Consider the following 15120-nt stretch of genomic DNA (forward strand, 5'->3'; position numbering starts at 1 on the left):
TTTCTGTATTACTTTCTCCTTACTGCTAAACAATGAGAAACAGCCAAACGTGAAATGAATTCTTTGTCACCTTCACTTTGATGTTTAAAAATAGATCTGAGGATTTTAACTCTATCACTGAATGCTAATACGTAGGTACGAAACGCAGCTGAGCTGACAAATGATATGATGGCACTTATTGCAGGAGGTTTAAGTAAACAACTACATACTTCTTACTCCCATTATATAATTCTCCAATCAGAACACATTTAGAATATTGTGCAGAGTCTAGTCTTTCTGAATAAAGAAGTAACTTAAAAAGAGACTTCAACAAAAATTCCTTGGTCTGTTTTACTATGAGAGGTTAAAGATTAGCTTTATTTCTCGCATGTGCATTGAAACACCAACACAATGAAGTGCTATTGTTAAACAGACCAAGTCTTTTAACTAACTTCTTTTACCAACACTTCTATTGTTCAGTTTGATCACTTTTATCTAAAGGCTGATAAGCATGAGTTTATTTTTGCAAGTTGACAGTACACTCTACCAATTATTTCTTTGTTTCAGAACAGTAGTTACACTGCCCAACTCCTGCCATAGGTTAATTGATAAATTGGTTGATTATTGTCACATGTACTGAGATGCAGTGAAACAAATTGGTTTGCATTACATCCAAAACCAATCATTTCATTACAATAATGAATTGAGTTAGTACAAGGGTGACCAATTATAGTATGCAGAATAAGGTGTTACAGTTCAGAGAAAGGGTAGCACAGGCAAACAATAAAGTGCAAAGCCATACGAAGGCAGATTGTGAGGTCAAGAGTCCCCCTTATCCTACTCGAGGACTGTTTAAAGCTTTAAAGGGGAGACAAGAGATGAATGGGGTCCTTTGATTGTTTTAGCTGCTTTACTGAGGCAGCAAGAAGTTTATGGGGGGAAAGCTGGTGATATGCTTCCCCGTGTCCACAACCCTCTTTAGTTTCTTGTGGTCTCATGCAGAGCAGTTGCCATACCAAGTCTTGTTACATCTGACAGGATGCTCTCGATAGGTGTGTTGATAAGAATAGTGAGAGATGAAGGCGAGTCGCCAAATGTCCTGAGGAAGTAGGGGAACTGGTGAGCTTTCTTGGCTGTGGAATTGGCATGATTGGACCAGGGCAGGCTATTAGTGATGTTAATTACAAGGAATTTGAAGCTCTCATCTTCAGCGCCTAACTGTGGACAGAAGTATATGCACCAACCCCATGAAGACAATGATCACCTCTTCCATTTTGCTGACATTGAGGGGAAGAGTGTTGTCATAACATCATCTTACTAAGCCCTTATCTCCTTCCTGTACTCCAATTCATGATTTGACATTCAGCCTATTACAATTGTATCATGTGCAAGCTTATGGAAGGAGTTAGAGCAGAATCTGGCCACACATTCTTCAGTGTTTAGGGAGTAATGAAGGGTGCTGAGGAGAATCATGGCTGAGGTGTTTCTGCCTGCCCGTAGTCATTGCAGTCTTTTGGACAGGAGGTTAATGATCCAGTTGCAATGGGAAGTGCTGAGTCTAAAGCCTAGGAGTTTGAAGATGAGTTTGCTTGGAATTATAGTATTGAAGGCCGAACTGTAATCAATAAGCAATAGTCAAACATAGATGCCAGATGCTCCAAGAAGAAGCTGTTTGCCATGTACCTCTTTTGAGAGTAGGCAAACTGCAGTGGGTCAAGTTTGTCTGGAAGGCTGGAATTAAAGCTTGCCCTGACCATCTTCTCAATGCACTTCATGACAGTGGACATCAGAGCCAGCAGGTGGTAGTCATTAAGGCACATTTACCTTGTTTTTCTGAGGCCCCAGGATGATAGTGACCTTCTTAAAGCAGATGGCAACCACAGGTTGACATAGGGAGAGGTTAAAAATATCTGCAATTAACCATGCAGGGATTAGAGCCGGGGGACACCATTCAAGCCAATGCTTCCCATAGGTCCTTTCTCTGGACAACCGTCTAACATCTGCAACAGTGAGTGTGGGTTCCGCTACATTGAACGCAGACATTATATTCCCTTAATGCCATCCCAAACTCTGCTTTACTTTGTCACTGTGCATGTGGAATCAATTCAGCAAACAGTTAGATTCTGGGAACAGGAGTGTCCAATTTTTTTCACTGTAGGGTATCAGTTAGTCGAGTCATACTTCCATAAGTAATGCAAGAACAAAAGTAGTATCACAGCTGCTAAGAGGGAGGATGCCATGGAGGGAATTATCTGCTGAACCAGTGTGGGTGGAAGTCAGAAACAGGAAGGGAGTAATCACTCTACTGGAAGTATTCTATAGACCATCCCCACCCCCCGAATAGCAACAGAGACTCGGAGGAACAGATCAGGAGTCAGATTTTGGAAAAGTGCAAATATAACAGGGTTGTGGTCATGGGGGACATTAACTTCCCCAATATAGATTAGTGCAAAAGGTTTGAATGGGGAAGAATTTGTTATGCGTGTCCAGGAAGGACTCTTGACTCATTATGTAGACAGGCTGACTAGAGGGGAGGCTAGATTGGATTTGGTGTGAGACAACAAGACAGGTCAGGTGTCAGATCTCTCAGTACGAGAACATTTTGGAGACCGTGACAACTCCCTGACCTATACCATATATAGCCTTGGGGACGGATAGGAGTAAAAAGTATGGGAAAGTATTTGAGTGGGGGAGGGAGAATTATAATGCAAATAGGCATGAACTGCAGAGCATAAATTGAGAACAGATGTACTCAGGGAAATGCACAATGAAAATGTAGAGGTTTCTTAGGGAGCACTGGCATAGGGTTCTGGATAGGTTTGTCCAATTGAGGCAAGAAAAGGATGGTAGAGTGAAGGACCCATGATTGACAAGGGATGTGGAACATTTAGTCAAAAGAAAGAAAGAAGCTCACTTAAGGTTTAGGAAGCAAGGATCAGACTGGGCTCTAGAGAATTGCAAGGTAGCCCGAAAGAAGATGAAGAATGCAATTAGAAGAGCTGGAAGAGGGCATGAGAAGGCCTTGGTGAGTAGGATTAAGGAAAACCCAAGGCATTCCACATGTAGAGTATGAGAAGAACAGGAAGATGACCAGATAGTACCGGATGATTGGAGGGTGGCAAGTGTTATTCCTTTGTTCAAAAAATGAAGGAGGAATACTTCTAGGAATTATAGACTAGTGAGTCTTACTTCAGCAGTTGGCAAATTATTGCAGAAGATTCTTAGAGACAAGAGTTAATGATCATTGAAAAGACGGAGGAAGTGGAAGTTGGCTCACAAATAGAGAAAGCTTATAGACAGTGTGAGAGGGAGGATATGCAGGTGATAGAGAAGGGATGCACTCAAACTGATGTTTTGAGATGTGTCTATTTTAATGAAGGGAGTATCATGAACAAAGCTGATGAGCTTAGAGCGTGGATCAGTACATGGAGCTATGATGTTGTGGCCATCACAGAGACTTGGATGGCTCAGGAGCAGGAATGGTTACTTAGAGTGCCAGGCTTTAGATGTTTCAGAAAGGGCAAGGAGGGAGGCAAAAGAGGTGGGGGCGTGGCACTGCTGATTAGAGATAATGTCACTGCTGCAGAAAAGGAGGAAGACATGGAGGAATGGTCTACTGAGTGGAAGTGGGTGGAAGTTAGGAACAGGAATGGGTCAATAACACCACTGCATGTTTTTTATAGACCAGCCAATAGTAACAGGGACATCAAGGAGCAGATAGGGAGACAGATTCTGGAAAGGTGTAATGATATCAGGGTTGTCATGGTAGGAGATTTTAATTTCCCAAGTATTGATAGGCATCTCCCTAGATCAAGGGTCTTAGATGGTGTGGAGTTTGTTAGGTGTGTTCAGGAAGGTTTGCTCTGGTAATGGGAAATGAACCTGGTCAGGTGTCAGGTTTCTCAGCGGGAGAGCTTTTTGGAGATAGTGATCACAATTAAATCTCCTTTACCATAGCATTGGAGAGGGATAGGTACAGACAAGTTGGGAAAGCATTTAATTGGAGTAAGGGGAAATATGAAGCTATCAGCCAGGAACTTGGAAGCATAAATTGGGAACAGATGTTCTCAGGGAAATGTATGGCAGAAATGTTGCAAATGTTTTGGGGATATTTGTGTGGTGTTCTGCATAGGTACGTTCCAATGAGACAGGGAAAGGGTGGTAGGGTACAGGAACTGTGACTTACAAAGGCTGCTGAAAATCTAGTCAAGAAGAAAAGGAAAGCTTATAAAAGGTTCAAAAAACTAGGTAATGATAGAGATCTAGAAAATTATAGGACTTGAAGGAAGGAGCTTAAGAATGAAATTAGGAGGGCCAGAAGGGGCCATGAGAAGGCTTTGGTGAGCAGATTTAAGGAAAACCTCAAGGCATTCTACAAGTATGTGAGGAGCAAGAGGATAAGACATGAGAGAATAGGACCAATCGAGTGTGACAGTGGAGAAGTGTGTATGGAACTGGAGGAGATAGCAGAGGTACTTAATGAGTACTTAGCTTCAGTGTTCACTATGGAAAAGGATCTTGGCGATTGTAGGGATGACTTACAGTGGACTGAAAAGCTTGAGCATATAGACATTAAGAAAGAGGATGTGCTGAAGCTTTTGGAAAGCATCGAGTTGGATAAGTCTCTGGGACTGGACGGGATGTACCTCAGGCTACTGTGGGAGGTGAAGGAGGAGATTACTAAGCCTCTTGTGATGATCTTTGCATCATCAATGAGGATGGGAGAGGTTCTGGAGGATTGGAATGTTGCAGATGTTGTTCCCTTATTCAAGATAGGGAGTAGAGGAAGCCCAGGAAATTATAGATCAGTGAGTCTTACTTTAGTGTTTGGTTAAGTTCATGGAGAAAATCCTGAGAGGCAGGATTTATGAACATTTGGAGAGGGATAATATGATTAGGAATAGTCAGCTGGCTTTGTCAAAGGCAGGTCATGTCTTATCAGCCTAATTGAATTTTTTGAGGATGTGACTAAACACATTGATGAAGGAAGAGCAGATGTAGTGTATATGGATTTCAGCAAGGCATTTGATAAGGCACCCCATGCGAGGCTTATTGAGAAAGTAAAGAGGCATGGGATCCAAGGGACATTGTTTTGTGGATCTAGAACTGGCTTGCCCACAGAAGACAAAGAGTGGTTGTAGACGGGTCATATTATGAATGGAGGTCGGTGACCAGTGGTGTGCCTCAGGAATCTGTTCTGGGACCCCTGTTCTTCAGGATTTTTTAAATGACCTAGATGAGGAAGTGGAGGGATGGATTAGTAAATTTTCTGATGACACAAAGGTTGGAGGTGTTGTGGATAGTGTGGAAGGGTGTCAGAGTTTACAGTGGGACATCAATAGGATGCAAAACTGGGCTGAGAAGAGGCAGATGGAGTTCAACCCAGATAAGTGTGAGGTGGTTCATTTCGGTAGGTCAAATATGATGGCAGAATATAGTATTAATAGAAACATAGAAAACCTACAGTGCCGAACATGTCCCTACCTTAGAAATTACTAGGCTTACCCATAGCCTTCTATTTTCCTAAGCTCCATGTACTTATCCAAAAGTCTCTTAAATGACCCTATCGTATCCGCCTCCACCACCATTGCCGGCAGCCCATTCCACGCACTCACCACTCTCTGAGTAAAAATAAACTTAGACCTGACATCTCCTCTGTACCTACTTTACAGCACTTTAAACCTGTGTCCTCTTGTGGCAACCATTTCAGCCCTGGGAAAAAGCCTCTGATTATCCACACAATCAATGCTTCTCATCGTGGTAAGACTCTTGGCAGTGTGTTGGATCAGAGGGATCTTGGGGTCCAACTCCATAGGACACTCAAAGCTGCTATGCAGGTTGACTCTGTAGTTAAGAAGGCATACAGTGCATTGGCCTTCATCAACCGTGAGACTGAGCTTAAGAGCTGAAAGGTAATGTTGCAGCTATATAGGACCCTGGTCAGACCCCACAGAGTACTGTGTTCAATTCTGGTCACCTCACTACAGGAAGGATATGGAAACCATAGAAAGGGTACAGAGAAGATTTACAAGGATGTTGCCTGGATTGGAGAGCATGCCTTATGTGAGTAGGTTGAGTGAATTTGGCCTTTTCTCCTTGGAGCGACGGAGGATGAGGGGTGACCTGATAGAGATGTATAAGATGATGAGAGGCAAGACAGCAACTATACTTCATTAGGAGTGTGAAGAGATTTGGCATGTCAACAAATACACTCAAAAACTTCTATAGATGTTTTCTGGAGAGCATTCTGACAGGCTGCGTCACTGTCTGGTATGGGTAGTGTAGCAGGCTACTGCACAGGACCAAAAGAAGCTGCAGAAGGTTGTAAATTTAGTCGGCTCCATCTTGGGTACTAGTCTACAAAGTACCCAGGACATCTTCAAGGAGCGTTGTCTCAGAAAGGCATTGTCCATTATTTAGGACCTCCAGCGCCCAGAGCATGCCCTTTTCTCACTGTTACCATCAGGTAGGAGGTACAGAAGCCTGAAGGCACACACTCAGCAATTCAGGAACAGCTTCTTCCCCTCTGCCATCCAATTCTAAATGAAAATTGAACCCTCACTTTTTTAATATATATTTTTCTGTTTTTTACATGATTTTTAATTTATTCAATATGCATATACTGTAATTGACTTACTTATTATTTTATTTTTTTTTTCTCCTCTTCTATATTATGTATTGTATTGAACTGCTGCTGCTATGTTAACAAATTTCACGACACATGCTGGTGATAATAAACCTGATTCTGATTCATACCTCATGAATCTGATTGAATACTTTGAGGATCTGACAAAGCACATTGTTAAGGGTGGAAGAGTGGATGTGGTGTATATGGATTTTAGTAGAGCTTGTGATAAGTTTTGCTATGGTAGACTCAAAAGGCATAGGATCCAGGAACACTTGTAGGAGAGTATTGAGCTTGAAGGTCAGTGACCAGTGGTGTCTCCACGGGGTTCAATTCTAGGACCCCTGCTCTTTGCAATTTTTATAAATGACTTGGCTGTGGAAGTGAAAAAGTGGATTAGTAAGTTTGCAGATGACACTAAGTTTCATAGAGTTGGAGATAGTGCAGAGGGCTGTTTGCAGTGGGACATTGACAGGATCCAGAGCTGAGCTAAGAAGAGGCAGATGGGGTTCAACCTGGAAAAGTATTGTTACGTACCCTGTAACTGGGTGGCTTACCAGCAAAGATAGAGAGGTCCGCTGAAGTCTGATGGTACTATTTTCAAACTTTTTTTTATTTATAAAGGGGCACAAACGTATGGTTAATACAAAACATTCAGATCATATACGTCGTCAATACTCAATCTAAAGCGCAGGTATAGTAATAATCAATCAGAAATAAGCTCTATCGTTGTCTAGGGGATAATACTGAGTCCAATGGAAATATAAAAGTCACTCAGAAATCTGCAGGCTTTTCCGTTTGAGAACCGCTGGCATTTCACGTGTTGGAGAGAGGGATTGGTGAGAGAAAGGAACACTTGCCCATTGTCTTTGCGAAGCAAATCCCTGTTGTTAGTTAAAAATGGTTTTTCCTTTGGTTTCAGCCACAGACTCCCGATCCGGAATCTAACGCACGTGGCTTCCTTCAAAATGGCTTCCCGCTCCGACGGGAAGCGCTATCGTGTCTTCTTAGTGTGTCTCTTTGGTGCGTCTGAGGGGCCGCCTCGGCAGCCCACCTTTTATCGGGACTTGCAGGGTTGTAGCTGTCAATCAGGGTGGGGTGAGGCAATCTCTCCTCATCTCCCAGCCCACGTTGCCCTGAGGGCTTGCACGTAACCCAGTCCCCATTCCACAAAGGTGTCTCCAAGAGACAATGGCCATTTCCGTGGCTTTTGTCTGGCTGAGAGGCCAGACCACATTCCAAATCCTGGAGGTCTCTCCCTCACTCTCCTGAGTCCAATTCATCACGTCGCTCTCTCTCTTGGGTCATTGACCCCCCCCCCCCCTTCACTAGGGCTCTTGCGATTCTCACAAAGGAGGGGGCTGGAGTCATAACAGTATGAAGTAATTCATTTTGGAAGGTCGAATTTGAAGGCAGAATACAAGCTTAATAGCAATGTGGAAGAACAGAGGAATCTTGGAGTCCGCATCCATAGTTCTTTCAAAGCTGATGCACAAGTTAATAGCGTTGTCATAACGTGTATGGTGAGTTGGCCTTCATTAGTTGGTGCATTTAGTTCAAGAGCTGTGAAGTAATTTTGCAGCTTTGCGTTCAAATTTGGTTGCCTCATTACAGAAAGGATGTGAAAGTGTTAGAGAGGGTGCAGAGGAGATGCTGCTGGGAGAAGAGGGCATGTCTTATAAAGGTAGGTTGAGCGAGCTAAGGTTTTCCTCTTTGATGTGAAACAGGATGAGGGGTTAATAGGCATAGATCAAGTGGATATCTAGAGATTTTTTCTCAGAGTGGAAATGGCTAATACAAGGGAGCAGAATTTTAAGGAGTTTGGAGGAAAGTATCAGAGAATGTCAGAGATAAGTTCTTAAATTCTTGGGCGTTACTATCTCAGAGGATCTGTCCTGGACCCAGCATGTAAGTGTAATTGCAAAGAAAGACTCTTCTTCAGGAGTCTGAGGAGATTCAGCATGACATCTAAAACTTCGACAAACTTCTCCAGATGTGCAGTGCAGATTGTATTGACTGGCTGCATCATGGCATGGTATGGAAACACCAGTGCCTTTGAATGGAAAATCTTACAAAAATTAGTGAATTCAGCCCAGTGCATCATGCTAAAGCCCTCCCAACCATTAAGCACATCTACATGAAACGCTGTTATAGAAAACTAATATCCATCATCAGAGATTGCCACCACCCAGGCCATGCTCTTTTCTCACACCTGCCATCAGGTAGAAGGTGCAAGAGCCTCAGGACTCACATCACCAGATTCAAGAAGAGTCACTACCCCTCAAGCAATAGGCTCTTGAACAAAAGGGGATATCTACGCTCATTTGCCTGTCCATTCAGATGCTCCCACAACCAATGATCTCACTTTAAGGACTCTTTTAATCATGTTCTCATTATTTATTGCTATTTATTTATATTTGTATTTGCACAGTTTGTTGTCTTCTGCACACTGGTTGATCTTTCATTGATCCTGTTTATAGTTACTTTTCTCTAGATTTGTTGAATATGCTCACAGAAAAATGAATCCCATATATACCTTGATAATAAAATTTACTTTGTAACCTTACACAATGAGTGGTAGGTGTTTGGAATGACTTGCCGGGGTGGTTGTAGAAGCAGATACATTATGGTCATTTAATAAACTCTTAGATTGGCACATGGATGAGAGAAAAAAGGAGAGCGATGAAGGAGGGAAAGGAGAGCTTGGTGTTAGAGTAGGTTAAAAAACCAAATCAACATTGTAGGACAAAGGCCCTGTAGTATGCAGTAACGTACTATGTTCTATAAGTTATTGATTGATAAAATGGTGAATTATTTCCTTAAATGCATCACACATTATAAGAGGTCTGAGAGAAAACTCACTAGGGAAATTTATTAAAACATGCTAATATGCCTAAGGTCTTCAATGGAATCTTAGTAGTTGACACGTGCACTTTTACAATGTAAATTTAGAAATGTTCATTCACTCTGAGTATTTTCCTTTGATCAAGCAGCAAGATAACGTCTTCAGAAATGGTCCATATACATTTCTAACTAATTTTATATTCGGTCTATGTCTTTAGTTTTCAAATTTCAGTGAAGCTATAAACTAATTGATTGTATAATTGAGTCTATGTAGATAGGCTTTGCACATCTGGACAGTACAATTTTTTCGTATTCATCTTTAAAAACTGCTCAAGCTCTGTCAGATTGCATGGGGATCGTAAGTGAACAGCTCTTTTGGTAAAACGTATAAACCAGGTTATAACAGTATAAACCAATATAAAACAGTTTTTACCAGTATAAACCAGATTTTACCAGTATAAACCAGTTTTTACCAGTGTAAACCAGTTCTTCACAGTATAAACCAGTTTTTACCAGTATAAGCCAGTATAAACCAGTTTATAACAGTATAAACCAGTATAAACCAGGTTATAACAGTATAAACCAGTATAAACCAGTTTTTACCAGTATAAACCAGTTTTTACCAGTGTAAACAGGTTTTTACACATTTTTACCAGTTTCTACCAGGATAAACCAGTTTTTACCAATATAAACCAGTTCTTCCCGGTAGAAACCAGTTTTACCAGTATAAACCAGTTTTTACCAGTATAAACCAGATTTTACCAGTACAGACCAGTTTTTACCAGTGTAAACCAGTTTTTACCAGTGTAAACCAGTTTTTACTAGTGTAAACCAGTTTATAACAGTATAAACCAGGTTATAACAGTATAAACCAGTTTTTACCAGTATAAACAGGTTTTTACCAGTTTCTACCAGAATAAGCCAGTTTTTACCAGTGTAAACAGGTTTTTACAAGTTTTTACCAGTTTCTACCAGTATAAACCCGTTTTTACCAGTAAACCAGTTCTTACCAGTATAAACTAGTTTATACCATTATATACCAGTATAATCCAGTATAAACCAGTTTTTAACATTATAAACTGTTTTACCAGTTTTTACCAGTATAAACCAGTATAAACCAGTTTTTAGCAGTATAAACCAGTTCTTACCTGTTTTTACCAGTATAAACCAGTGTTTACCAGTTTTTACCAGTATAAACAGGTTTCTGCCAATTTTTACCAGTATAAACCAGTAGCTGTTGACCTATGGTGGCGATAGGCAAATTGCAATGGGTTCAGGTCCTTACTGAGGCAGGAGTTCAGTCTTGGTATGACCAACCTCTCAAAGCCTTTCATCATTGTTGTTGTGACTGCTCCTGGGCAATAGTCGTTAAGGCATCTCACATTATTCTTCTTAGGCACTGGTATAATTGTTGCAATTATGAAGCAAGTGGGAACTTTCACCTTTAGCAGTGAGAGGCTGAAAATGCCAAAGCTGAAGCTACACAGGAATGGCTAAAAATCAACAAAGTTAATGGTTTGGAATGGACAAATCACGATCCAAACCTCAATCCAACTGAGAATTTGTGGCTGGATTTCACTTACGATCCCATGCAATCCAACAGAGTTTGAGCAGTTTTTAAAGATGAATACGAAAAAATTGTACTGTCCAGATGTGCAAAGCCTATCTACATAGACTCAAGGTGCATCTACTAAATACTGACTTGAAGGGGGAAAATGCTTATACAATCAATTAGTTTCTGTTTCATATTTTTAATTAATTTAGCTCACTTTGTACAGATCTGTTTACACTTTGACATGCAAGAGGCTCTTTCTGTTGATCAGTGTCAAAAAAGCCAAGTTAAATGCACTGTGATTCGATATTGTGGAACGATTAAACATGAAATCTTCCAAAGGGGGTGTGAATACTTTTTATAGGCACTGCATGTGTTTTCTCAATTTTACAAACTTCAAATTTGAATTCAATTTCTTCATCAGGAAACAACTCCAGAAATGGATTGTCAGAACACAGAGGTCACGCTGGATAAGGCAACGATTATTCAGAGTGGTGTCAGTATAGATCTCAGGAAAGGAATTAGCCCAAAGGTATGGGAATATTTTGGTCACTTACTTTCAAAAAAAAGGTCATAAAAATTTTGAATATCATTTTGGAGTGAAAAGGGTCAAAGTTTCACATCAAGGAGACTGCTAAAGCACTTCTAATAACATGAGCAAATTCCTGTTTTTAACAATATTATCTATAGATATGATAAGCAACAGATGTTGTGCATAAGGGCAATAGTAACAAATGATCCGAGTTAAAATCATAGCAATCTATAACTTGTAGACTTGCAGCATTTTTCATAAATTTGAAATAATTGTTTAATTTATTTCAGAGAGTCAGCTATTGTATGAGTTTAAATGAAATACCCACTTATCTTTTTGATCCAATCTGCAAAATTATTCTTCTTTACCTGGAAATATTGAAATAAAATTTCTACAGATAACTGTTCCCTTTTCACACCATTCATCCATCCCCTACATTTGTTACCCCAATACAAAACTTCCACAGAGAACCTGGTCTTAGTCAATTTAGCAATGGAAATGCATATAGTAGTTGTTAGCCTCCAAATCAGAAATTTACTTTTCCCCTTCAGTGGTTCTCTCCACTGAAACAAGTAGTGTCGCTGAACCTGCATCAGGTCCAATCTGGCGCAGATTCAGTGAGCAGATATGCCCATGTGACAGATGGGAAGTCCCAGAGGCTATCACTCCTCCACTGAATTCTGAGAGTACAGTCTTGGATGCAGAATAGGATGGCGGCAGCAATGAGGTGGGCAGCATATCAGAATTTAACACAGTTAAAGTTCATGTGGTGAAGTGCCAAAACTCACCTCCCTCTGGCCAAAGTGTCACGATATGCCCCAGCAAAATCAGAACCCAAGTGCAAAGGAAAGAGAGAGCTCTGACATAGAGACGGCAACAAGAGTTTAGTCATAAGAACATGGGTGGCTCAGCCAAGCAACACCACAGGAAGTAATATTCTCAAAACTAAGACCCTCTGGTTAGCATTAACTGGGCATCCACTTAAATAAAACAATTAACACGGAATCTGTAAGACCGTAAGATATAGGAGCAGAATTAGGCCATTTGGCTAATCCAATTTTCTTCTCAGCCCCAATCTCCTGCCTTCTCCCTGACCAGTCAAGAATCTATCAACCTCTGCCTTAAATATATATAAAGACTTGGTTTCCACAGCTGCCTATGCCATTGAATTCCACAGAATCACCATCTCTGGCTAAAGAAATTCCTCCACATCTCCATTCTAAAAGGGCACCCCTCTATTTTGAGGCTGTGTCCTCTGGTCTTAGACTCTCCCACCATAGGGGACATCCTCTCCACATCCACTCTATCAAGGTCTTTCACCATATGATTAGTTTCAATCAGGTCACTCTTCATTGTTCTGAATTCCAGTGAATACAGGCCCAGAGCCATCAAAAGCTCTCATCTGACAAGCCGTTTAATCCAGGATTCATTTTCATGAACCTCCTTTGAACCCTTTTCAGTTTCAGAACAACCTTTCTAAGATAAGAGACCTAAACCTGCTCACAATACTCCAAGTGAGGCCTCAACAGTGCTTTATAAAGTCTCAACTTTACATCCTTGCTTTAGTATTCTAGTCCTCTTGAAATGAATGTTAACTTCATATTTGCCTTCCTCACCACAGATTCAACTTGCAAATTTAACTTTAGAGAACCATGCACAAGTCCCTTTGCACCTCAGATTTTTGTATTTTTTTCTCCATTTAGAAAATAGCTAACCCTTTCATTTCTTCTACCAAACTGCATGACCATACACCTCTTGACACTATATACCTTCTGCCACTTCTTTGCTCATTCTCCTAATCTGTCCAAATCCTTCTGTATTTTCTTTCTATTTCCTCAAAACTACTTTCCTCACAACTTATCTTCATATTGTCTGAAAATTTGCAACAAAGCCATCAATTCCATCGTCCAAATTATTGACAAATAACGTAAAAAGAATTGGTCGCAACACAGACGCCTGTGGAACATCTCTAGTCACCAGAAGCCAACCAAAATAGGCTCCCTTTATTCCCACTCTTTGTCTCCTGCCAATCAGCCACTGCCTTATCCATGCTAGAAACTTTCCAGTAATACCATGGGCTCTCAACTTGTTAAGCAGCCTCATGTGTAGCACCTTGTCAAAGGCCTTCTGAAAATCAAATCCTCTATATCAACTGATTTTCCTTTGCCTATCCTGCTTGTTTTCTTCAAATATTTCCAACAAATTTGTCAGGCAAGATTTTCCCTTGAGGAAACCATGCTGACTACAGCCTATTTTATCATGTTCCTCCAAGTATCTGGAGATTTCATCTTCAATAATCGACTCCATCGTCTCCCCAACCACTGAGATCAGACTAATTGGCCTATAGTTCCCTTCCTTCTGCCTCTCTCCCTTATTGAAGAGTGGAGTGACATTTGCAATTTTCCAGTCTTCCAGACCATTCCAGAACCTAGTGATTCTTGAAAGATCATTACTAATGCCTCTACAATCTGTTCAGCCACATCTTTCAGAACCCTGGGGTGTACACTATCTGGTCCAGGTGACTTATCTACCTTCAGACCTTTCAGTTTCCCAAGATCATTCTCCCTAGTAATAGCAACTTCACATACTTCATGACCCATGACACTTGGAACTTCCACCATACTGCTAGTGTCTTCCACAGTGAAGACTGATGCAAAATACTTATTCAGTTCATCTGTCATTTCTTAGTCCCCCATTACTACCTCTCCAGCCTATCCACTCTTGTCTCTCTTTTAAACTTTATATAACTGAAGAAACTTTTGGTATCCTCTTTATTATTATTGGCTAACTTAATTTTGTATTCCATCTTAATGCCTCTTTAGTTGCCTTCTGTTGGTATTTAAAAGCTATCCTATCCCCTAACTTCCCACTAATTTTTGTTCTATTATATGCTCTCTCTTTGGCTTTTATGTTGGCTTGGACTTCCTTTGTTACCCATGGTGGTGTCCCTGAACCTATTAAAATAAACTGAAACTTAAAACAAGCTTCAACAGAAGGCACCAGGAAACCGCATTACAAAGAGCAAGTCACTTAAGAAAAACACAGGAAACTCTGAATGACTGATGACAATTGTTAAACACAATTAACTAGCTCAGCTGCTCTAAAAGCATCAAAGTACAGCACTCTCCAGTGCCCTGCACAGGTCCGAAGAGCCCATTACACAATGACTCTGGAGAACGGCCAATGAAATACTCATCACAGTTTAATCACAAACGAGAGAAAATGTGTAGATGTTAGAAACTGAAGCAAAGCACAGAAAATGCTGGTGGAATTCAGCAGGCCAGGCAGCATCTATGGAAAAGATGTTTCTGGCCAAGACCCCTTATTGGAACTGGGGAAAAAAGATGAGGGGTACAAGTAAGAAAGTAGAGGGGAGGGGAGGGGAGGAGGAACCACAAAGTGAAGGTGAAGTGGGGGGAGGGGTGAAGTAAAGCGCAAGGAAGTTGAATGGTGAAAGAGATACAGGGCTGGAGAAGGGGGAAATCTGACAGGAGAGGATAGAAGGCCATTGAAGTAAGAAAAGGGGAGGAACAACAGAGGCAGGTGTTGTGCAGGTAAGGATATTAGGTGAGACAGGGAAATAGGAAT

At 40.9% G+C, this 15120-nt stretch overlaps 1 protein-coding gene across 4 annotated transcripts in view; it reads left to right on the forward strand.

The window, feature by feature from the left end:
• The window catches only part of LOC140737735 (urea transporter 2-like), a 139504-nt gene that overhangs the window by 60964 nt on the left and 63420 nt on the right, over positions 1–15120 (forward strand). For 3 of the 4 annotated variants that reach the window (XM_073064322.1, XM_073064324.1, XM_073064323.1), the window contains exon 2: positions 11425–11532. In XM_073064322.1, coding sequence (XP_072920423.1) covers positions 11425–11532 — 108 coding nt within the window. Of the gene's footprint in view, positions 1–11424; positions 11533–15120 lie in introns of those variants that run through there. The other variant, XM_073064327.1, reaches the window with a different exon arrangement.

The sequence above is a fragment of the Hemitrygon akajei genome, chromosome 13, assembly GCF_048418815.1.
Source record: "Hemitrygon akajei chromosome 13, sHemAka1.3, whole genome shotgun sequence".
In the NCBI taxonomy this organism is placed as follows: domain Eukaryota; kingdom Metazoa; phylum Chordata; class Chondrichthyes; order Myliobatiformes; family Dasyatidae; genus Hemitrygon; species Hemitrygon akajei.